The sequence below is a fragment of the Thunnus maccoyii genome, chromosome 17 (genome assembly GCF_910596095.1).
Source record: "Thunnus maccoyii chromosome 17, fThuMac1.1, whole genome shotgun sequence".
In the NCBI taxonomy this organism is placed as follows: domain Eukaryota; kingdom Metazoa; phylum Chordata; class Actinopteri; order Scombriformes; family Scombridae; genus Thunnus; species Thunnus maccoyii.
In genome coordinates, this window is record NC_056549.1 from 10,673,960 (window position 1) to 10,699,520 (window position 25,561).

The 25,561-nt window shown below is 38.1% G+C and overlaps 1 protein-coding gene across 1 annotated transcript; it reads left to right on the forward strand.

Moving 5' to 3' along the window:
• Positions 1–6,970: 6,970 nt before the first annotated feature.
• On the forward strand, positions 6,971–20,111 carry opn8a (opsin 8, group member a). The gene is made up of 5 exons (XM_042391230.1): positions 6,971–7,016; positions 7,387–7,419; positions 10,812–11,105; positions 13,408–13,733; positions 19,478–20,111. Exons 1-5 carry the CDS (start codon positions 6,971–6,973, stop codon positions 19,868–19,870), a joined length of 1,092 nt encoding a protein of 363 aa, XP_042247164.1. The 3' UTR covers positions 19,871–20,111.
• Positions 20,112–25,561: the final 5,450 nt, after the last annotated feature.

Consider the following 25,561-nt stretch of genomic DNA (forward strand, 5'->3'; position numbering starts at 1 on the left):
TGAATCCTGCTATCAGTCATCATACTGTACAGTGTATTACAGCATCAACATCACGTGTTGTCAGCTTAACACATGCCTTTACACGATTTTTCTCTCAGTGAAGCAAATAAAAAATAATCCATGTCTTGATCAGGTAAAGTAATGCAGTCAGAGAAAGGAGATTTGTAATTCAGCAGTTCAGGTCAAGTGCTTTTCAAACTGTCATGTGGTCACGTGATGGCTCAATGAGCATATGGAGACCCCACGATTTAATTGGGTCTAATGGATGAATAATAATAGGCCTACAGTAGCCATATTATGTATGATGATGAATTGAGATAGGTTTGCCGTCTCAGAGAAACTGGTGCAGTTGAGATAAAATAGGACTAGACTTTGAAATTCATGCCATGCATACAGCAGTTAATGGACCAGTGTGTAAAATTTGCAACATGACAAGCTTTGTTGAAAAAGACCCACTGTCTATATAGATATAAAGGGCTCATTTTAAGGTAATGAAAACACAACAATTCTTATTTTTATGGGATTATACACTTGATTAAAATATATTTATGAATATTATATTCCATTTCTGCCAAGTTTGTTCCACTAGATGCCACTCAATCTTACGCACTGGTCATACACATTACTGATATGTGAAAATAGGCTATTGCATATGCATACATGTTCACGTGTTTTGAAATAGCGTAGCAGGTAAAAAATAAATAAATAAATAAAGGCTATACATGAATAAATGCAATCTAATAGGTACAGCAATTGAAGATGTTATAGACCTATTGTTATTTAACACAAGTTCATGTTTTTGTTCCGTTCTGTAATTGACGCTTTCCGCAAATATGTATAAAAAACAAAACAATTAATGCTATAAATAAACAGTTGCAATCTTGAGTTGTGTGTGTATGTTTGCGTGTGTGTGTGTGTGTGAGAGAGAGAGAGAGAGAGAGAGAGAGAGAGAGAGAGAGAGAGAGAGAGAGAGAGGGAGTAATATATCTTTATGTACAATCTATGACATATAATAAATATATCAATTTATTACAGTAGGTGTGTCTCTCTCTTGTGTTTCTGATTACATTTCATGCCAGTATAGACCATAATACTGAATCAATTTAGGATTTCTACATAAAAGATATTGCTTAATGTAGTATTTAGCCAGTCAGAATACCAAAGACAGTTCTTACTTATTAAGTTCAGGCAAAATTGAAAATCATTTTCTGCAATATAAATGTACAATTATGTGATTATCTTCATGACTGAAAGCATGATTTGTTTTCTTGGAGCTATAATAATCAAAGTTCTACCAGAATCTTTGTTTTTTGGCTCACTCTAGACAGGCACAGTTGTCTTACGCTCTTTACTTTGAATAAAAACATTATTGGTGTATTGGTAGAAAAATACAAGGATTATAAAGACAACATAAGCCTCTTTCACCATAGGTTCCAATTATAGCAAGTTTAAAACTGGATCCAAGTAAGATGGCTGCCATATGGTGCCATCCCAGAATGGCAAGTCATTATGACACATCGCATCTAGTGTTATATCTATGGTGTGGCGCTGGTATTTGGATATGAGATGAGAGTCTCAGTCTGTAGACTCTGTTTAAAAGTGCCCTGTTTTATTAATATAGATTTTTTTAACAAAACAACAATAAAGAAAGCACTAAAACCGTTTATAATCTGACTGTTTGATCTCTAGATTTAATTCAACCATACAGATGCAATACCAATAGCCGCCCAGCAGATGTCACCATTTCGAATGTATAAAATGCTTCAAAACAGTGAACTATTTTCAATGCAATTGCTTCATATTGATTTAGTGCTTCAGAAAGCTTTGTTTCCCCCATCACTGGTGGCTGGTAAACATACTCAAATATCTAGCAAGCTAAAGGACAACGGCAGACATTTTGACTTGTCACAGCAGGAAAAGCACAGATGGAATTAATAACATTAATGAAGGCTGCATTACATTAAACCTGTTCCAAGGCTCTGGTATTGTGTATGCTCACTCACTGACATGGCTTACTGGGACAATTAATGGAATGGAGGCATCATTAGTGTTATTATTTACACCTGTGTTTTTCCTGCTGCCATGAAAAGGGTCTATTTAGAGCTTAAAGGAGAGTGAATATTGGGGTTACATTCAATAGGTAGTCAGAAACAAAGAATGCTAATACACCTCCCTATCTGCTAGACGGACCTGTTTGCTAACACGTTAGCCCATCTGCTTGTCATGCCTTTCTGCCCTCCTAGTGCCCAAAAAAAAATAAATTTAATGCAACTTTAAGGCTTGACTAAGATAGCAGAGTCAGGCAAAATCCAATTGTATCCTCCAGATACCTGTAAACTTTGCAGAATTGTGTCTTCTGAATTTTGCTTGGAAGCTTGAGTTGAATAAAGACAAGACAAGACAGACATTGTTGATATTATTACAGGTTAGAGCATTTTTGGCTTACAAAGGGGCAATAGTTTGTGAAACTTGTCTCCAGTCAAGTCTATCACCTCAAAATGTCTACCGCAAAACATCAAATAAATTAAGTTTAAAGTCTAGCTTTCAAAAGTATAGCCATTGAAGAGTGTGTGTGTGTATGTGTGTGTGCGCGCCTGTGTGATTCGAATACACTACAGTACTATGTCAGTTATGTCGTTCACACTACACCATAATAAATTTGTTTAATGAGTTTACAAGACAGCAGCTGCCTTTTATGACTGATGTTCATTGCTAATGCATTCTGATAACTGGTCCAGGTTTTTTCTGAGAGTCTTTTCCCACACAACCATGAGAGCCTTTTATTATTGCCTGCTTGAAGAGTCTGAGGAGTTTATGCACACTGATGGTCTGTAAAGATCATTCACCACATGATTAACCACATTATCCTGTAATAATGCTTGAAGCTAAATAAAGAAGTGATTATTTGCATTGTGTGACATACATTTGCACGGCACACAACCATACACCCACTGGAGGATCATCCTGAGTCCCCAGTAATCCACCAGTGTAAATGTCAAATTCCTTCAAGAAGATATGTGGAATTACAATGCAATACAACAATACAAATAAACAAGGATTTACAATTTGATTGTTAATAGACAATTTCCTACATTCATTAAGTTTATTTCCTTTATTCCATTGCAGTTTTCTTCTTTCATCTTACATTGATGAAGGAAGAAAACTGAGATATTTGATTTTTCCTCCATTCGTAGTTGTTTCAAAGGAAATATCTCAAAATGAACTTCAGTATTCTCAGTGAAGAAGATGCATTCATTGAAATCAATGTGTCCTTGCATTTAAAAAAAAAAAAAAAAAACTGAAACTGACACAAAGTAGCCTCCAGAAGTCTAAATAAGTTGATTTCCACTGCTGAACATTTGATCATTAATTACATTAACACACTTTCACGCTGTGAAGAACAGCGCCACTCTGTCTGCCCTCTCTGTGCCATCAGTTAGAAAAAAAAACTCATAAGAAAAAAACTCAGAAAGTAGGATCTTCTGTCAATATAGTTAAAATAAGCAGGGTTACAGTGCATGTAAAGTTAGTTAGTCAGTTAGTCAGTCATTGTGTCATGCACATACCAGTGTCCAGCCCACATGGACTTACAAGACACCAAAAAAGTTGCAGTGGTGAAACATTTTTCAAACATAAACAATAACAGTTCTCATTGCAAACAAAGAAAATTTAGCTTCTGTACCCTGCTCTACAAAAAAAATCAGCCAACACATTCACTGATTACCTGCATAACCTGGTTTCTCTGAGTTACCTGATTAACTAATTTGACTCAGTATCTTTGTTGAACTTAAATAAGATGAATGCAAGTTGTTTTACTTTCACAAGTTGAAAGTAGTACATTTAATATATTCGTAAATTTCAGTAATGGTCAGTGTGTGTCAAAATATCAGAAAACTGAAAGTAAAGACCAGAGAGAAGAACACTTTTAGGAGGCATGATAAAGCCCAGGAATCAAGGGGTTTAGGTGCAACTACAGTATTAGGCTATGCTGCAAAACCTCAGAAAAGAAACTTGAAATTCTGAATAGCAGAGGAATGTCTAATGTCCAATGGACAAGTCTCCCAATAGACTCAGTTCATATTAATAACACCATGTCCACTCATTAAAAATCTGATTAGTTCTTCCCATTTATCCATACAGATGAAGGCTAAAGCAATCAAATCTCACTAATCCTGCTTGACTAACTGACTTGGGTTTCAGGGCCATGCCTTAGCTCAAAAGGATGCACATTCAACTGTTCAGTTTTCTTCTTTAGAAATGTGGCAGATTCATTTAGACTGCAAACAACTGTTCTTTACTGAGAAATGTTGAAACTGTTGAAACTGATGTCTTGCACTGATATAATAATGACAGAAAGTTCATGAATAAGACATGAATGCGTATCACTCAAGGTTGCTCTAGGAGAGAAAATTCCATTAGCATGCCTGAGGGACAAAAACCTTGTATGCTTTTTAACTGATTAAAAGGACTATTTAAAAAATGAACACATGCCAGCAGAATATTGCATATTGTATCAATCAAATTTCCACAAGCTTATGTAAGAGAGAGATATTATGTAAAGCAGGTTGAACCCTGCACACACACACCAATCTTTTTAATGGAGAAAACATTGGCAGTAATTTTGTAATTAATGGTCAAATATCTTTCTATTTTTAGAATCAGATGCACTGTAAGCACTTTGCTGCACAGCAGTGACAGAAAATATTAAATATTGTAAAGATGTATTTTGCATTTACATATTATTGGTTACTATTACATATTATCACTACATGATTTCAAATTTAATTTTATATCAGTAAATTCCAAATAATTTTGATTTTTATTAATTGTTGGCAGTGACTACTGTATGTTTTGATATATATTTATAGTTATATAGAGTCACTTGCATTCCTCTTAGCGTGGAAAGCAGGGATGGGGGGGCAAACAGATCTTGAGGGGAATACTTGGGCTCTCAAGGCATATACTGCACTTATTATCTTTTCAAATATGCATGAAAAATGCACAACATGTGGTTAATGTTGGAAAATTCAAAATTTATGACTATTTTAACTTCTTTTTCGAGAAAGCTACAGTATATTTTTTAGTTTGAGAATTAGCTAAGCCTACAGGCTACAACAATTTTATGTAAACATTTTGTCGGACTCTTTTTTTGTATTATACAGCACAAAGCTATAAGAAAAGCTCCATAATCAAAACGTTATATCTTGTTTGTTTAATCCGTACAAAAGCCAAAGTGTAAAAACAACTTGTGTTTTTACATGGGGTTATGTGCTTGACAACTTCTGGGCGCAGTAACTTTGGTTGGTAGATTTTGGTTCCTGCATAAGAGCCAAGTTAGCGGTTTCCCCCTGTTTCCAGGCTTTATGCTAATTTAAGCTAACTAGCTGCGAATGGGAGTTATATTTACCATACAGATGTGAGAGTTGTGTTGATCTTCTCATTTAAGGGTCATTCCACGAAATCAGTGCCTTTTCAACTTTGAAAAGTTAAAATTTAAAATAAATAATTCAACATTTTTTAAATAGCCGAGGAGTAAAGACAGCTTAAAATGACAAAAAATTGTATTGTGCCATCTCATGCTGTGTAATTTCATATTTTATGACTGTTTTTCTCCTGTTTTGATAGTTTTGTCAACCCTGTTACAGGCATAAGCTCTACTATATACTATATTTCTAATTTGAAATATGTAATAGATTGCACATATATGAGCAGTACATTGGTCCCTCTTTTCACTGAGGTTATTTTCATATTTCGGATTTTTTTTTCAATATGATATTTTTCATTCAGTTGATCAAGAGCACCCCTATTTTTGGATGGTGATCACATGTCTATTAAGAAAAAATAAATTTTTGGAAAAAAATTCTTGAAAGATTGGCCCACTCCAAGATATAATGGTAAGAGTTGAAAGGCCATTTGAATTTTTTTTAATTATTATTATTTTTTATACAATTAATGACAACAGCAGGATTGACATTAAGGTACAGGACTGACCAGAGTAACAGGGATGACAGGGTACACATTCTCAAATTTCATCAAAGGCAATGAGGTAAAAAAAAAACCAAACTTATATAGTAACCATATAACAATGTTTTTGTAGCAGTTATGAGACTGTGAACAGCAATACAAACTTATCATCATATATCAAAGTGAATAGCTTCAGTTTCACAGTGAAAGAGGTGACAAATTTCAGCAAAGGCAATAACATATTTCACAGTAAAGGCTATATCATTTTACTGAATAAGATCTGACCATATGTCTCAGTGGATCTCCATATAGCGGGCAGTGACTAGCAGGGGGGCAGGGATGAAACAAACTATATCATCATAGAGATATCCTCTCAAACATGTACAAAAAAGTGATTTTCCCCCATGCGGTGCATGCATTTGACCTGGGCGTATGACTCATCCGTTGTCATCACAATCCTTAGGTAGAAGTCACTATCGTATCTGACCACACACCACTTACCGATAACCTCTTGGCTGGTCCATTCAATTACACTGGGTTGAATTGGAGTTTGGTCACAGGGAAAACTGAAGACCTGGGAGCCATGGCTTTCACAATCAAGCCTCTTCAAGGTTGCACACATGCAACTGACGTCACAGCCTCATCTTGTCTGTGTGACTACCTGATGGAGGCGCATTGTTGAAGTAACAAGTGGGATGTTCTGAGGCATGGTCTGCACTGCCCTCTCAATATCCTCCTCCTCCACATAAAACAGCTTGATGGATGTGTCTGTTCTGGCCAATGCTTCAGACAGACACCTCGCATCTGCTATGTCAAGGCTTTTTCTGAGAAGGTCATCTACTTGTCTCTTTAGCACTCCTTTGTATTCCATAAGGAGCAATCTCTCCATGGTTCACCTCAAAGAAATTCCATGTTCCTTGTGTGAAATCTCTTCTAAAGTTTCTGTGCTAAAGAGGTAGAAGTTACCCCACTGCCGGTATTGTGTGCAGGGACCATCACTTAGAAAATGCAGCATCTTTACAGCTGGGTGCTCCTGCCTGATGTAGTTAAAGGTATACTATGCAGGATTTGTCTGTTGGTGTTTGTAAACACGCAGCATCCAAAGCAGTGGTGGTCAGGCGAGCTAGAGAGTGAATGAAAAGAGTGAGCAGCGCTGGTGAGAACAAACCCGTGAGTCAGATAAATAAAATGTTATTTTCTGATTGTTTCACCGCAGTTACATTCTAAAGCACAAATAAACAAGCCCACCCCTCCACACAACCCTGCAGGAAGGTGCCGCATTGCTGGATTTTGTGTGAATGCAGAGCGTCATCCTGTCCACTGTGGCCTATCTGCTCTGTGTGTGTGCAGCTCAGCCCTACCCTCGGTCAAGCAGACACACAGACGTGCAGCTCTTTATACATCCGTGACACAGAGACAGAGAGCAGAGTGGAGCAGAGGAGAGAGACAGAATCGGTAGGTCAGATTGGAAATCAGAATCAGCCAAGAAAATTTCAATCGGTGCATCATTAATATTAATATGAAATATCACTGCATTACATTAAATACCTACAGGATGCATGGGAATCAAACTAAAAATGTGGTGATGTTCATATGCTACCCTCACTAAATGATATGGATAATAGCTCAATAAAACATACATGATGACCCTTAAAAATGTTTTAATTTTATAAGGTTAACCTTTAAAGACAGTGAAACTTGGTAAACACTGATAAAAAGTTTCAAAATCTGTTACTTTGGGAAAGTACCACGGTTGACAGTAACAGGGTTGAGCATTTCAAGGTAATTTGCTCATTGTTAGCTAAAAAGGTCAAGGTCACAAAAACACATTTTGTCAGTACTTTGGTCATGCAAACTATATAAGATGTCAAGCAACAAGAAACTGTTTGGCTTGCTGACCAAACACCAGCAGCAAAGCGAAAACAACAGAATGCTAACAGGACTGCAACCACCAATGCTAGCATAGAAGAAGCTATCTCTTTAGCCTTAGCCAAACAGCAAGATCACATAGAGGTGGTTGTCACCTGCACATTTAATAACGCAGTTGAGAGTGTCAAAGAGTGTTAAAAAGCTGCTGAAAGATTTAAATGCCGACATGGATGCTGTTAGGGGTTTGGTTTCTTAAGTTAGTAGAGTACAAGCTGAGACGAGGGCCATAAAACACAAAGTACTTGACAACACCTCATGGCTTGAAGAACTCCAGCACAATTTTTACCTGTTTGATTACCATAACAGGAGAAAAAACATAAGGATCACAGGAATTGCCACTTACAGAGAGGGTAACAACACAATTGCATTTCTTCAGGAAATGCTTCCCAAATGGATACCCTCACTTGGCACCAAAAGTATCGAGACAGAAAGAGCACATTAGATTTACAGCCCTCACATGAAGGAAAAAATCCCACAGACCATGATCCTGCTCAAGCATGGAGATCATGATGCTATACTGAACCTGCATTTTTATGCTGACTACAGTGCTCATACAAGCCAGCGACGGAAAGTATTCTCTGGTGTGCAGAAGATTCAACGCAAGGAATCGATGCATGTAGAGCACCATGTATTGTCCTCGGTGCTGAAACATTCGAACATGACTGGCAACCAGTTTTCTTTTTTATGTTCTTCAGAAGAAGCTTGTCTGACAAAGTGGCTTCACTGTATATTTTCTTCGACATAAGCTTGCTTGGCTCAATAAGTGACAATTTGTGTTTATGAATAGGTTAGGATATATCAGTTATTTTACGGTTGTGAATTTTAAAACGTCTATCAGAAGGGCCCCTTGAGAATGCTCCACCCCCTTTGAGCTGAGAGTCAAGCTCTGTCCCTGCCTAGTATCTTTTATTCACTGTAGAAATTCAGAATGTAATACTTAATTATTTGCTGATACACACAACAACATGGGAATAAGGGGAATACTGCTACTTATTTTTCCACTTCAAGCACCGGAACAGAGGATTACTATACGTTACACCTCTCTTAATTAAATATGGTTGAGCTGTCCATGGGAGACCTAAGGGTGGGTTGTTAGGGGGGCCATTAAGAGCGATGCTGCTATGAGGAGGGAAGATGAAGGGGATGGGGTGGGGGGGGGGGGGGGGTGGGGGGGGGGGGGGATTTATGTAAATGCAAAACACTTGAATTATTTGTATCTGTTACTTCTGCGCCATTTGCAAATAAAGATTTGCTCACAAAAAAAACACATGCTATGTACTTTGAAAGGTTATTGCTTGTAGATATTGATCATATTATGAGAAATAAATAATTGTTTAGATTTATATGTAAGTATGGTAATGGTTATCCCTCCTGGTCAAACCTTATACAGGTAAAACATAAAAATAGTACATCAGAGAGAAACTTGCTTTTTTGGTGACGGTTATAGTGTTGACATGAAATCAGGGGACGCCAACAAATTGATACATATTTTTCAAAATGAATATATATTTATACCAAAAACACTGTTTAAAAATAAGATCATATACAAATAATAATTAATTGACTTTAATTTGATGTTATTTTGAGGAGAGAAGACAGTAATTTTATAATTTTAAATTACATAGTTATTTGTTGTTATAGTAATATCATGACTGATTATTTCTTAGGGACACAAAAGGCACCGATTCCACAGAACGACTCTTAACTCAGCAGATTCAGGTCTATCTGACCAGCAAGATTATGCCATTATATGCATATGCACATACATATCCTATATGTGATTTGAAATTCTCTCTTTTCTTTTCCTTTTTTTCTTTTTGCTTTTTTGTGAGTGTTGCAAATGATTGTGAACATAGAGAAGTAGCTCTATAATATGTCCCTTGTGGCATGGGTCTGCCGGGGGAAACAGTAAATAGCAGAACATTTATCATTATTCCTGCCAGTCTCAACATCTCACAAACAGCCAGCCTCCACACACTATTTTGAGCTCTATAGTGTCTGGAGTTAACCAAGCGTGGTGTGAGAACCGACCAGTCAGTGAGCCTTAGGGAGGAGAAAAACCCACAGCGACTGATGTCAGAAGAATAGAAACAATTGTTCAATTTACCGGGGGGCGGGTCACAAGTATTGAAATAATGCGTCAATGCAACAGTACAGAAGAATCACATCTCAAAATACACAACATATTAAAACCTCACATTCTTCCTCAGCCTGTTAGGAACAAGAAAATAAGTGAGTGCATGATGATCAGTGAGCAATAAATGCATGCTCTGATGCATCTTCATCTTTGTTGTGAAAGGCTGAGTGCAGGGACTGAAGTTGGAAGATGTCAATGTATTTTTTTAAGAACCATCATGAAACCATAGCAGTGCCATTCCCAACTATGTTTCCTTTGCTAGTTGAGGACAAAAAGCATGATTATCCGCAGCAAAACTACATAATCAACTACTGCATACAGTACATCATTGTTGTGTTTTGTTTGATCAGATTGCTGATGTACACTCACTTTACATCACATTTGTAAAATCTCTTGTTCCATGCAATACAAATGTCTCTCGGAAACAGATGAAAAGAGGGAAAACGGAGCAAATTAATTAAAGTAGAACACAACAGGGTCATAACAAGAGATGTCATGTAGGGGGTTTTCTCAGTAACACACTTGGAGAGGCTTAAACATGTCGTTCCCCAAGTAATCAATGGCTTTCTATACACACTTAAAACCTGTTTTCACTCAAGCTCCATCTGGGTAGTGCTCCCACTGAAGCATGCTTATCTGACCCAGGGTGGTAGCTCTGATGCTGACGATGCTTTCAGACCTTCACTAATGGATGAGGGGAAGCCAATTTTTCTACAGGGATAAGTTAAAACATCTTGAGATGCCTCTTGTTTCTCTATTCTTCTCACATTCTTTCCTGCAGCCATCCTGTCTATCTCGGGGAATGCAGCAGTCCTGGTCAACGCAGCCCGTCGTCTCACCCTGCTCAAAGCTCCAGAGCTGCTGACAGTGAACCTGGCCGTAACGGACATTGGCATGGCCCTCAGCATGTATCCTCTGTCCATTTCCTCTGCTTTTAACCATGCCTGGATTGGAGGCGACACCTCATGCCTCTACTACGGCCTAATGGGCATGATCTTCAGCATAACCAGCATCATGACTCTGGCTGTGATGGGGATGGTCAGGTACCTGGTAACAGGAAGTCCACCCAAGACAGGTAGTGTAATTTGCTTTAAGGTGTAGAATCAGATGGGATTTGAAGATCAGAGCAGTTCAGCTTTTAGTGTGAATACTAGTTGGCCTAAAGAAATCAATATTGGAAGTAAGCAGTCAATCTTACCAAAGGTCACAGGGAATTATCCCCTGCTGTAAAGCTGAACATCTGATGATAAAGAAAACCTTTTGATTTTCCAAACCTGATCCCAAACTATTACATGAGCCTCCGTTTTATTGACCAGTATTATCGATTAGACTGAACAAATTACATGAGCCGAAGTCAAAAGTAATTTAACAGTCAGGACTTTACGTGATTGATCTTTACACCCATGATTTATTGATCTGTAATAGTTTGACTAACTCCCAGTCGTATCTTAGTTAAGCTCACTGAACAAGACTCACTTTTTGGGGGAGTTCTGTCTTCTTTCCATTCACTGAATGCTTTATTCTCGCCAGGCAGTTGGTTTTAATAGGATCCCAGGCAACCAGTACACGCAGCATGGTCTACTGAATAATAGATACAACTGATGCTATAACTGACATTTAGACTGATATCCGTTTGTTCTATAACACCAAGCAATGTCATAGAGTACACACAGCATATTAACTGACCTGGGTTACCTGTGGGGAATGATAATACTATCAACTTAAGTATTCTTGTCTCTTACAGTATCCCTTACCGGGAATGGTCTGTATAGATATAGAATTGTAAGTAGGACAATATCTGACCCCCAAAAAATGAATTGGTATCATGAGTTCTGTCATTACACTAATAAAATCTACAAGCTTCTATCTATCTGTTTGTGGGCATATAACCAATGGGACCTCTGTTCCTGAGTAATAGGCAGCAGCATTGCAACCTCTGAATGTTGTAGCAGCCTGCACTGCTGCCACAGGCACAGCATAAAAGTGTGAAAGGATATTAACAGAATAAACTAAGGCTTTTCATTTCTGCAAGAGGAAAAATTCTTTAATTCATTAAATTTAACATGATTTTAGTCATAATTCAAATACGTGATGTTAGAGATGATAGCCTACATGAAGCTAAATACAGCTAAACCTGGTTTGAGAATATACAGCATACATGGAGTGATTAGTTCAGGTTTTAGCAGCCACAAAGAAGCACTGAAGATAGCTACAGTGGATTAAAATAGTGATATAAAAAACACCCCCAGGGAGCAGTTTGACATCCAAATATCCAGATAGGCTTGTAAAGCCACATATGCTGACTTTCATTTCCATTTCCTCTCTCATATCCAGTATTTTACGGACCAGATAGTTTCCTTCACAAGCTTTCATTTGTTGGAGATATACAAACAATGCAAGAAAATGAAAGACAAAATCATACTTACATAAGTGCCTACCATGATAAGTGACATAACAGGTAATAGAGCAGAAGAACAGCAGGTGTCAGTTTGCACTTCAGATGGGAGATTGCAGTGGGATTGATGTCTGACTGAAGATGAATTCTTAGTTATGAGAGTAAATTGATATGGGTATAGCTGCGCACAAGTGGCAATACACAAGCTGCATGCTAATGTCAGCAAACACATAAGGAGGCTTTGGACCTCATGTTATTTGCACAATTGATCATTGCAAATACATATTGGAGAGAGGCAGCCTGTACTGAGTTTTCCAAAACAAACATTCCAGTAAGCTTTAAAAAACCCAAAGAGCCTAAGGCTCTGCCTGCATTATTGAGACTCATAATGTTCTGATCTGCTGATGATTTAAGGCTTCTAGATTCACCCGGGATGGTCATATGAGTCGTAAGCATCCCCAGTACATTCTTATATGTCTCTCCTATGACAGTGGTAGGCATGTACTCTTCTGATATGCTTGTGGCAATGCTGTTTGCTAGAACAGCTCCCTCCCCCCCCCCCCCCCCCCCCCCCCCCACCTCCTTGTGCACTAAGCATTTGGTGTTGTTGATTTTATTAACCTCTTATATACATGTTTGTGTTTGCTAGGGGAAAATTAGTTTTCCTATTTTTCTCTAGCTTCATTTTCAGAAGCTCCCTCAAACAGCAGAGCATTTTCCACCAAATCAAACAGTGTAACCTTTTGCTATAAACGGTCAGTTGTATCTGACTGAACTAACTGTAACTGTAGCATGTAATGCATCTTTATCACTTGCAGACTCCTCACTGCATGCTGGTGAGTGCTACTGAAAGAGGTGATGTGCACATTTGAGGTTTACAGAAGACTACATACACACTTTTTTGCCTAGTTACTGCATATGTTTGTAAGAGTTTGCACAAAATTGACAAACTGATATGAATTTAAAATCTGTTTGTGCACAGGTGTCAAGTTCCAGAGGCGAACCATCAGTATTGTGATCAGTGGGATCTGGCTGTATGCCGGCCTGTGGGCATTGTTTCCTTTGCTGGGATGGGGCAGCTACGGGCCGGAGCCTTTCGGACTTGCCTGCTCGATAGACTGGACGGGCTATGGGCAGTCCCTAAACCACTCCACCTTCATCATGTCCCTTTCTGTACTCTGCACATTCCTCCCCTGTCTGACTATTCTCTTCACCTATTTTGGAATTGCCTGGAAGCTGCACAGGGCTTACCAATCCATCCAGAGCAATGATTTTCAATACGGCAACGTTGAGAAGAAAATCACTCTTGTAAGTATAAAACAATCAATGCTGCATTGAATCTGTCCTGTTTTCTTTCATTTGCATTGCAACATTCTCAGGTGACAAGAATCTTACATGGCCTCTTTTGTGAACTGCAGATAGTGATTAAAAGTCCTTAGTCCCTAACAGTAATTAAAGACTGTAGTAGACTGGAGTAGTGGAGCAGGTTGACCCAAATGCGGGAGACTGCAGGCAACAGGAATTTGAAGAATATATGTTTATTACAGACCAAGTGCAGGCAGAACAAAACTGAATAACATGTAACAAAGCAGAGGATCCAACAACACTAAACTGAAAACCAGGGCTTAAATACAAACTAAACTGATGAAGGGATGAGGTGCAGGTGGAACAGGAAAACAGGGAAGGAGCTGATGAAAGACACAGGGAGCAGGGCAGGACCAATGAGACTGATGCAGGGCAGGTGTTGAGGGAAGTATGGAGGGAAAAGCAGGCTGGCAACAAAGGAGGAAAATCACAGGGCAAACAGAAACTAAAACCCAGAAAAACACACTAAGTAGGCTTAAGAAAGCCTAAAACGCCAGCAGGTCAAATGCAAACAAAAGCAGCCTGCGCTACAGAGCCAAGTGTGCTGCAAGACAATCTGAGAGACATGTAACCCGTAAAGTCCAAAACATAGATTGGCTCTATTACCGAAAAACTGATATATCACCACTTGGAGTGTGAACTGAATGATAAGAACAAAACCTGGCAGCTCAGAGAAACCAGCCTGAAATACATTCTCAAAACCAGGTGAAGGCAAAAGTTTTTCAGATTACACTTCAGTTCTGTTTGCTCTTCTAATCGAGCACATATATAACGAACTAGGTAGTAAAATGTCTGGATGTCTGGATGAAGGTTCAATGCAATAAGCAACAGTATCTCAAGAGGTCCTTTCATATAATCTACAACATATCTTATCCTTCCTTATTCCACCCAGTCCAGTCTCAAAAAACAGGGAAAAACTCTGAGGGCAGTATTGGACTGGTGCAGGGACATAGAGTCTGGGACAGAACCATGACAAAAGACAACTGATGAGTGTGTGAAGTTTCAGAAATTGACTTTTATACGCATGTTCCAGGCCACAAATAATAAATAGCATCTTTCAAAGCAGTACAATGTGCTTTACAGAAGCAAGCAAGTAAACAGCAAAAGGAATAAAAAAAAAGTGAGAAATGAAAACACGTTTTAAAAATAAGTAACAAATATCAGTAAAAGAAACAGGACCTCAACAATCTGAATATCTGTCAGTCTTAATACTCTATTTTGAAACTAAACTTGTCACCACAGCTGGTCTTTTTGGGGCTCTGGGTTAGATATCATATATATGTATATATATATACACAGAGAGTTTTTATTCATTTATTTTTTAGATACAAATATATATTGCCAACCCATATTATAAATAAGAACTATGATGTGTCCCCCCCAGGCATTTAAATGTCTAAATCACTCAAAACTCCCCATAAAACCTCATAGCTGGCAGATATTTCCCAGCAGCAGCCTTGTTCATTTTATGTTTTTCTATGTGCTGTCAGGTGAAGACATGTTTTGAAAATAGATATCCAGTCTGCTGTATGTTTTTTTCATGATTTTTATAAAGCTGAAGCTTTATAGTCATCCCATCAAACTGTAGGGGGGAATCTGGGGGAATCATTTGTCATAAACTGCAGTCATGTTCAGGCTATATCTGGACAAAGCGCATTATTTGACAGGCTTATAGATCTACTTGGTTTGCGAAGACATAAAAGTGATTGCTATGACAACATTGACAAAGTTGATCTAGTGGATACGCAATAATCACCTCATACCACCATTCCCCCTTTGCCCCCCTCACACTTGAGGCAGCTTTTTAAATATTCAAGATAAATAAGGATGTGAGGACCAATGGGAAAGGGTTGCTCAAAGGATAAGGCTGGTTTTATTTTATAGTTTTCTTATTACCAAAGTAATTGGACATAACTGAGCTCTGGCAGACACAGCTTAAACTGACAAGTTAAGCAACGCCCAGACTCTGCACTGTGTTACTGTATATTGGGTAGTGGAAGATATGAGTCTGTTTCTGTGCTGCTGTTTATTGTCTGGATAGGAACAGAATACATGTACGGGTCAGTAATACAGTTGGTTCAGACACAGCTCACACGGGTATGAGCTGTCAAAGTTACACAGTAGAAATGATATGACAAATACAGTAGCATTAAAATATGTACCTGGATTATACATGCTGGTCAGTCATACAATCGGTTCACCATGGTCGGCTCAGATACAGCACACTTTAAAACATCAACAACATATTCTAGCACAATGGCTAGGTAGGTAGCTTAATTGCCGAATGCACCATTTCATGTTTTATGACTAATTTAGAATTCTTTACAATTTCTAATAACCTTTCAATAAATCACCACACTAGCATGTTCAGCATGCAAATTAAGTCAAATTTAGACATGCTTATAGGCCAATTTAGTTTTACTTTGAACAGAGCCAAGCTTGCTGTTTCCCCCTGCCTCAAGTTTTCATGCTACGCTAAGCTAAGCTAATTGCCTGCTGGCTCTTGCACCATATTTAACAAACAAAAAATGAGAGTGGTATTGATCTTCTCATTTAACTCTAAGCAATATTTCAAATATACAATGACAAATATTTAATGACAAACTAAAAATGTAAAAATGTGTCACATATGTAAGCACTGTTTTTTTTTTCTTGAAAAAGGCTAAGTAGTCTCCTAAAACAGCTGTGAATTGATGTTTTAGCACTCCAACGGGAGTAAATAATGTCATTCTTGGGGACTATTTTCACACTTAATAATGTTTGACACTCATTTAGTGCTTCAGGAAGTATTAAAGGCAGCATCATGGTGTATGTGGGACAGACTCAAAATAAACTACAGTGCCTGTGTTCATCGCAATGAAAGAACAGTGCAATGCTGTGGTTCATTTTTTTGGGTAACAGAGCATTGAAGAATAAGATATATTAGGTTTTGGCTACACAGTTCTTACTTGTTAGTAGGATAAACTCATTGTTGGTTTTAGTCTTTTCATGTAATTTGTTTACAATAATAAAAAAATATATACAAAAGATATTGCCTAAAATTTACATATGCCCCTAGCAGCCCCTAAATATCCCAAGTGGTAGAAAGCGCTTTTTTTGTTCCACCTCCATTGTCACCAGCACTGTGCTACTCACAACACTTCATTACAGATTAAGAATAAAGGAAACTAGATAAAGAGTGGTTGCTCTCATGAGACCAGCAGAACTCCCTCTCTTATCATTCCCTCTGTAAGTGAGCAGTATTGGTGATCAGTAGCATGTTAGATGCCTCGTGCAATCTGCAAGCCCTAGGTGTGCATCTGATCTGAACATTTACATTGCATGTCCACATATGTGCTCTTCCTTATGCGCATTTGTGTGTACGTGTGGGTGCATAATAATGAGCTTGTCAAAGTGTGTGCATTAGAGAGAGTGAGGGAGAAGGAGGGCTAACCTGTGACATCAAATAAAAAGGTAAACAATCACATTTCCTGAAATTCTTCGCTTATTTTTGAAGCTATTACTATTTTTATTAATTCTTAAAACTGAATTAAAAGGTCGTGACTGACTGTGAATGTAGCATCGAAGCCGTCCAGCTTTTAAATCAATAACAAAATTGATTTTGAAAGTGTTGACTTGTTCATTTGTTGCAGCAAATTAAAAATCCAATCTTTTGCTTTTTACCATAAATCTATCACAAACACAGCAGTCAAACTTTGGTCAGGCTGCAGGGAATATGACAGTGCAGGAAATAGAGGAGGGATTGACAAAGATCAGAAGAGAAAGTGTTTCCCTGATGTGCCGATGTTGCTTGACAGAGCGCACAAGGTCACCGACTGGTCACCACTCTGGGGTTTTACGCTTCTGGGTTTCTGTGAACACAACAGATTTGTTTGTGTAGCAGCAAATGCCCTGCGGACATGGCTGTTGAGAGCGTGCGTCTGAGTGTGTGCGTGTTTGTATGCATGTTTGTACCTGTCATATTCATTTTCACTTTGTTCTCCCGCACGAATGCATTTTTTTCTAACCAAAATACTTAAATGTGCTCCGTAGATCAAAGAGGTGGATTTATCAGCACTGCCTGATTGGCAAGTCTGTTTTTTCATTTGTGGAAAGGCAGGCCACTTAATAAAGAAAATATATGTCTTTTTTTTTCACTCTATTGCTCTTTCTCCCCAGCCACACCACTGAAGGTTGAATCTATTACGTGTCAATAAATTTACCGCATCTAGCAACCTCACTGCCCCCTGAACCATCTCAAAGTTATGTAACGCCAGGTGGAATGTACTGAACCTGCACTGTGCATAATTTCTAAACAGAATACACTTTTTGAGCATTTATCTTTTTATTTTAAGGAAATGTATGGTCTCGAACAGTTAGAATAAACTCTCTTTTAATCAGAGGACTTAATTGTTCATCATATGGAAACTTTCAGAATCTTCTGAAAAATCTCTGTGTGCAGGGGGAGTCATGTTTTATGGTTTGGTTGGTTAGTCAAGCATGTGATATGTGCTGAGTTGAATAAAGCCCCTAATGTACAGACCGCAGATTAATCTCTGCTTTTTCATCTTTTACATGGGTTTGCAGTTCATATTCACATGGGAATAACTCATTTGATCTCTTCTGATCCCTTGATATTCCTTGATGAGAAGACAAGAAAATTAATGATGTGGAATAGTCAAAGCACAAATGAATAACTCTTTATGCATTAAACTGCAATAGGGAATTGTGAAGTAGAAATTTTCCGTGGATTGCTAATAAACCTGCTCATCAAGTACCGTTTGCCTTTTTTGTCCATCACATATGTCAGGCAATTGCATCCCTCACTTACAAAGAGATGGACAGTGGCTCGATTCACCTCACTTATCTCCTTGATTTGAATTACTACCAGAACGATGGCCTGCTGTTTTGTAGCCATGGTAACACAATGGTTTCTAAAGATACGTCTATCCATCACCAGTGCTGAGATGTTAGGTTGTTACTGCAGATTAACATAATGTAGTGGAAATTTTAACAAAATCATCACACAGATCTAGTATAGACATATAATGAATCATATTAGATCACTCCAGTATTTTTTATTTGCCCTTATGCAAACAAATTTAGCTACACTAAAACCATCATCAGTATGATGAATACTCACCATAAATCACTGTCCAGCTGTTTTAATTCTTTGATGTGATGCAGTAACTTTTATCTGTTATTATGATGCTGCATTTTTGCTTTCAGGCTTTACAACCTTTCACTTGTATCATCAAACATATTTATTTCACCAGTGCTTGAAATAATAGTCTCAATGAACTGTCAAAACTGCAAGTTCAAGTTTGTTTATTTGTCATTTCCACATACCAAGTATACAGGCACGAAATGTCATTCCTCACAGCCCAAAGTGCTAACACAAAAAGAAACAAAAATACAACAAAGTCACGACCATCATGCACACAGGAAAAAGTACCATTACAAACGAAAAACAGAACTACGAAGGTGGGTCTGTGGCATGATGTGACTGCTGGCGTTTACAGTAAAGTGTGGTGTGCACACCTGTATGTAAATGTAGTGAACAATGTAGCAGGATAAATAGAACAGTGACCAGAAGAGAAACAGTGAGATTATCAGCTATTGCGGATGTTTCATTTTGTACTATTTCTCTCCTCCTTCCCTTCTCTTCTCCTCTCTTGCCTCCGTTCCATCTGCTGTGCTTATTTCAGATGGCTGTGATGATCAGTACAGGTTTCCTTATTGCCTGGACCCCCTACGTGGCTGTCAGCTTCTGGAGCATGTTTCACTCCCAGGAGCAGGGCCACATGACTCCATTTGTAACCCTTTTACCCTGCCTCTTCGCTAAGAGCTCCACCGTATACAACCCTTTCATATATTTCATCTTCCAGCGTACCTCCCACCACAAGCTCCTCCACCTCCAGAGACTGATGTTTTGTTGTTCTCATCAAGAAAATTCATCTGCTGATAGAGCAAAGCTGGAAGGCAAAATGGTGAAAAGCTCTGACTGCAACATTTTCGGAAACGGTTCAGACGAAACCCGTGTGGGTCTAATGGGAGCTCCTGGGCAACAGTCCGGGAATGAATTGATGACTTTGAGTTGAGACTGTATGTGATGACGTCTATGTTCTTATTTGACCCCTTCCTTTAAGTTGTCATTAAAAGAATATATCGACATTTCAGGAAATATGCTTATTTGCTTTCTTGCTGAGAGTTAAACGAGAAGATTGATACCACTATCATGATGCAACCCAGTATCACTGCAGTACATGAAATAGTCACAAAGTATAATCTATAGATTCATGTACATGGGCATGAATTTTCCATTTTTTTTCATGACACTCAGTGTGACTTTCAAATTAATATATTTCAATTGGAAGTATCTTTCATGCCTGCGCCATGTTGTTGTCAGTTGGGACTCGGGAGCACAGAAGCTGTACTGGTTTTTCTCATTTGTTATTCTTTTTTTTTTTTAACTATAACCACTACATTACTCAATATTTAATCACAAGATTTTATCCTTGTTTTTATTTCTTTATTTTAATTTTATCAGTCCGCATCAGTCCGGGGGGCAGAATGGAGGACCTGCTGCTGGGAAGTATTTTCCTGACTGTCAATTCCCTTTGTTAAGGTTTTCTTTTAATGATATTGCAACATTTCTCAACACAAAAACACGAAAGTGTCCTTGATAACTCAACAGTACAATAGGTTAATGATAGGTTAATGTTGTGGCCATCTGTTTTAATTATTTATCCTTTGACCCTGAGAAATCAAGTTTTTTTGTCAGTTTTAGATAGCAGAAGACTGCATTACCCAGCCACCGTTGCTATGGAGACAAAGACAGTCCGCTTTGTTACTCATTACAAAACTTTTATTTACTATTATATTTACTATTTACTTTTAAGTACTGGATTTATTACAAAAATGATTAAGACTTTTTTTCTCCTCACTTTGGAGAGAGGAGAGGGAGTGGCGGTAGAGAGAACAAAGCAGTGAAAGAGAGAAATAAAACATTAATTTCTGATTGTTTCATGGTGGTTACGTCCTAAAGCACAAATAAATAACCATCAAACACTCAACAGATGATTTACTCCGGAAACAGACGCTATTATAGTTTAATTTGCATTTCTCTTCTTCCCTTTTCATTCAGTCATTTTCCACCACGGGATGTCCCTGGTCGTGCAAGCGATGATTCTAGCGATGATTCTCTCTGACAAATCAGTGGTCTACAGTGTTTTCATGTCACCTTTAGTATCAGCTGAGCTCACTTGGAACCTCAACGGAGGTGATAAAAGTACCAAGTACCAGGTATCCACCACTTTTGCCCAATAGAAAACCAAAAGAGGCGAGTAGAGTTGAGTTGTGCCATTCCATGCGGTGGAAAACTGGCTTATGTCTCTGTCCCCAATTCCCATGGCATTCTCCGTGTACATGTTGCATTACGGGCTTCAGGTCAACTGGAATGCTCAGAAAAGGGTATGCAGCTCTGAATTATGGTCTGCATGGCACAAACACTGTATATCACTGACTGTGCAAATGTCTACTCCTGGAACTGACAACTTAAGCAACGACTTGTGGGAATTCATAGAAGAATACTAAAACCAGTTGTTCGTAAAGTTTTAACAATGAATATGGCTTTTCGTCCAGCTGCTGTCATTATGCAAACTGTATAACTGTCAAAAACTTGAACTTCTGTAACTTTCACATCATATAACTTCCCTACATTTCTATCTTGTTGACATATGGTGCACTTTAATAATGCAGCACAGATGGACTGGGTCACACATTAAGAGATTCTTCCACATGAATCTGGCCATTAGGGACTTACTTTAATATCCCACAGTTTAGCAAAATTGCATATAAAAATCAGATTAGGCTAATTGGAGCTTGAGAAAGAAGAACAGCTTGCAGCATTTGTGTGTTTATGATAATAAAAAAAAAAGAACTAGAAGACAACTGGCCTGGAAGGAAGAATGGTTTGGATAATATGGGCAGGGTTGTTAAAGGGTTGTGTTTTACACAAAGAATCAGAGGGGGGAATTATAAAGCTCAGATAAAAGATGGCTGATTGGCATTTACTTTATGGCATGCATCAGTAAAGTGCAAACAAATTGGACATATACTGCAGAAAAATGGCAAATGCACAACGCTGTATATACAATGTACTGAATGATGGCCTGTACACATATCTGTTGAACAGGAAAATGCACTTTTGTTGACTTGTGTTTGTGCATATTCACAATAAAGAAATTTGTTCAGTGTGCCAGAGTTTGTGTAATTGAGATATTTACTGATGATAACTGGCTGTATTTGCATAGCTGTTTTTTCCTCTCTGTATTAGATAATTATGCAGCTAGTTTGTTGTTGCTGTCTTTTTTTACATTTCAGCTCAGTGCATATGTATTAATTCATGAGGTAATTTATTTATTTTTTAAAATTTCATTTAATTAAGTTCCATTTTCTGATTGAAGATGACTGATGGAGAAAAAAAGGGAAATACCAGTGACAAACAAATCATGACACCATAAAAAAAAAAAAATTACACCAGACCTGGAAGTGCTGCTGGGGGACATTACATTAACAACCTGAACAGGTCATTGAGAGTAACATGAGATCAATACCCATCAGGTGTCAAAGAGTCCAATTTATACAATATATCTCCTGTCCATTTTCCTTATTTCCATCCTGATTTAGTTACTATAAGGAATTCCAGTGGAGTGGCACCATAAGTGCATCTATTTCATTAAATACTATGAGTTTCAGAATTTACAGAATAACTTAACTTTGAGAATATCTGTCCAAAATGAAGATGTACTATTATTCTTAGGTCTAGTGTGCCTAGTGTTTTAAACAAACTCAGACCTTCATATCACCCTTTGAATGCTGTCTCTTTCTTCATCTTATGTTTTATTAAATTATCCAAGAACGGCTAGTTAGGGTTCCAGTGACATCGTCACACTGAGAGGATCGAAGATGAATAGCTCCCTACCCAAATCTCCCTAAATTCATATTTTAAAGTTCACTCCTGCAGTTAAACTAAGGTTTTTTGTTGACGTTATTGCTTGCTTTTGATGAAGAAATGTCCTCGAATGGAGCCGAGAAACCTAAAACCTATAGATGTACCCACAGTACATCAATCTCCCTTCTCTTTCTGTCACAGATGGCAGTGCTTTGGGGAGACCAATTGCTAAAGAGGAGGTGGTGGATGCCATGAACTCCCTACAGAGTGTGACAGCCCCAGGGCCAGCCCTGAGTTTTACAAGAAGTTTCAGGATTCTCTAAAAACAACATTCACCAATATGTATTTGCACTCGCTCGAAAAAGCTATACTCCCCCCATCATGTCTGTAGCTTCTACCATCCAATGAGCCTAACAAATGTTGATAACCGAATTCTCTCTAATGCCGGGATCAGACTACACAATATTTTTGTCTTCCACTATGGTCACCATGTCAGATTAGGCAATTATAGTGCCATAAATTCTTGCTGTGTCTTGGCCAGGAGACTGGCAACACTAAAAGTATGACCCCGACCAATCATTGTTCATGAACTTGCGCAAGTTCATAGGTCGTCAGGGAGGAGGATCAAGAAATATGTCAATCATGGCTACAAAAGCGCTATGTGCAATGCTGGTGGTCTTGTGTTCTGAAAAGAAGAAGAAAAGAAAGAAAAAATGATTGTGGACCTGTTCCTGGGTGTCACAAAGAGGACAGTATAGGCTGTCTATCCTTCAAAGAGAACTTGAGGTAACAAATGTGTTAACATGTCAAGAGCATTACATAAATATAGTTAGCTACCGGGCTCGCTGTATGTAAACAGAAGGTCTCTTGGAGGAAAAAATTAGACCTAGACCAGACAAAAAAGTAATTTAAAACAAATTTCCTGCATTTCTGCAGCACCTAATCTCTTGAATTAAATCAAGAAACAGCCACTTGCACTAGTCTAGATTTGTTAGATTGAGGGTGCTATTGGGTGTATCGGGACAGAAGAATGAAGAATGGCTATTTCATATTTGAAATTTATAAAAACATTATGTAGCCTAAAATGGTAGTAGGTTGCGGGCTACTAGGCCATCTTCAAGGTCAAACAAGGACAAACAATTTATGTAAATGAAATAGCTTTACAAGACACCACAATATGATTCAGATAATTAAACCTCGTAAAACAATGTTGAACCTGAGGGTAGCTATTCTCAATACTCACAAGGCCAATTTCAGTCTAACAGAGTCTAACAAATACAACAAAATAAAAACGATTTGGATGAATGAAATGGCCTCACAACAACTATCTCATTCCAGTCCCAACTGTTTATTTTAAACAGTGGCAGCTATTCTCAGTAGCACCACTAGCTGATGTAGTTGTAATGTTATACAGGAATGAATAATCATAACTTCAATAGCAGATTATTATGTTTTCAATCAAGGACTATTTTAATTCACAACTCTTTTGCTCCTCAAGACTTACAAGGGTGATTTTAGTTGAGGACTAGACCTTACTGTGAAACCCCCCCTTAGAGTTAACTTGTGCCTCTCATTTACCCTGTATAGAGAATAATCTGAGCAGAGCAGCTGGAATAAAGGAGAGAAATAAGTCACTTCCCACTGCTGAACATTTGACTGTTAGTTAATTCAGACACTTTCGCAGTGTGAGGAGAAGCGCCGCTCTGTCTGTCTCTCTCTCACTGCACTCAGTCTGCTCAGATCGATCAGCAACGGGTTTGACTGAGCCAACTCAAAGCGTGATCCAAAAATGTGATTTTTTTATTACTGGTTTTTGTCAGTTGCTGAAAATAGTAAAATGATCATTTATATAGGCTGCTAAATATAATCACATGATTGTGGGGACTGTGATGACAAGTTTATTTTAAAGAAGACAAAAAGTGGGATTGTAAAACTATTGCAATGTACACAACATTAATGGAATAGTGAAGCGATGTGAAGAGGATCTTCAATGTGTTTATGATGAGGATGATTGGAAAAAATGTGTAGCATCTACTCACTCTCTCTTCCTGTGCAACAAATTCAAAGATGCACAACACAAGATATTACACAGACAACACTGAACCCCTTACATTTTGAATAAAATCCCAGTAGATCCCCCTTGTGTGTTAAGTGTAAGAAGACAGTTGGAACTTACTTGCATTGTTTGTGGAACTGCCCCAAAATAGTAAATTTCTGGTCTTGCATTGTCAAGGAACCACAAGGTATTTTCAGAAACAAGCTCTGTAAGGACCCTGGACAGTTTGTACTTTTAGCCAACCAGAAAAGGAACTACAGGCCTACACAGAACCAAACCGCTTTGCAAACTCCTCTTCTTAGCAAGAAAATGCTCTTTAACTGGATCCAGGACAAGCCTGACACTGAAACACAGTGGAAATATTTAGAGTCCTTCTAATGGAGAGACTCAGTGCTAGGATAAAGGACAAAGAGCAGGGCTTTATGAATATATGGCAACCTTTGGCAAAATATCTACAGACCTAAGTGAGCTAATCATGAAAGGCTCCGGTTCACTGAACTGGACAACTAGTCTTGTTATATGGATGAATGTGTGATATTGTTGACACTTCTCTTTCATAAGTGCTCTGATAAATGCTTTCATTCTGTTGGTACCACCTCACCTAATTGTCCAGGCCATGCCTGTTCATGTTGTGTTCAATGTTTTTGAAAAAAAAAGGAAACTCTCAATAAAATTTCATATATAAAAAAGAAAATCGTTAGTTTCTGTCTCTTCACAATGTTCTCTAGACACATACACACTATTTCCTGTTATTTTCTCTCATGCATGCTGACCTTTGAC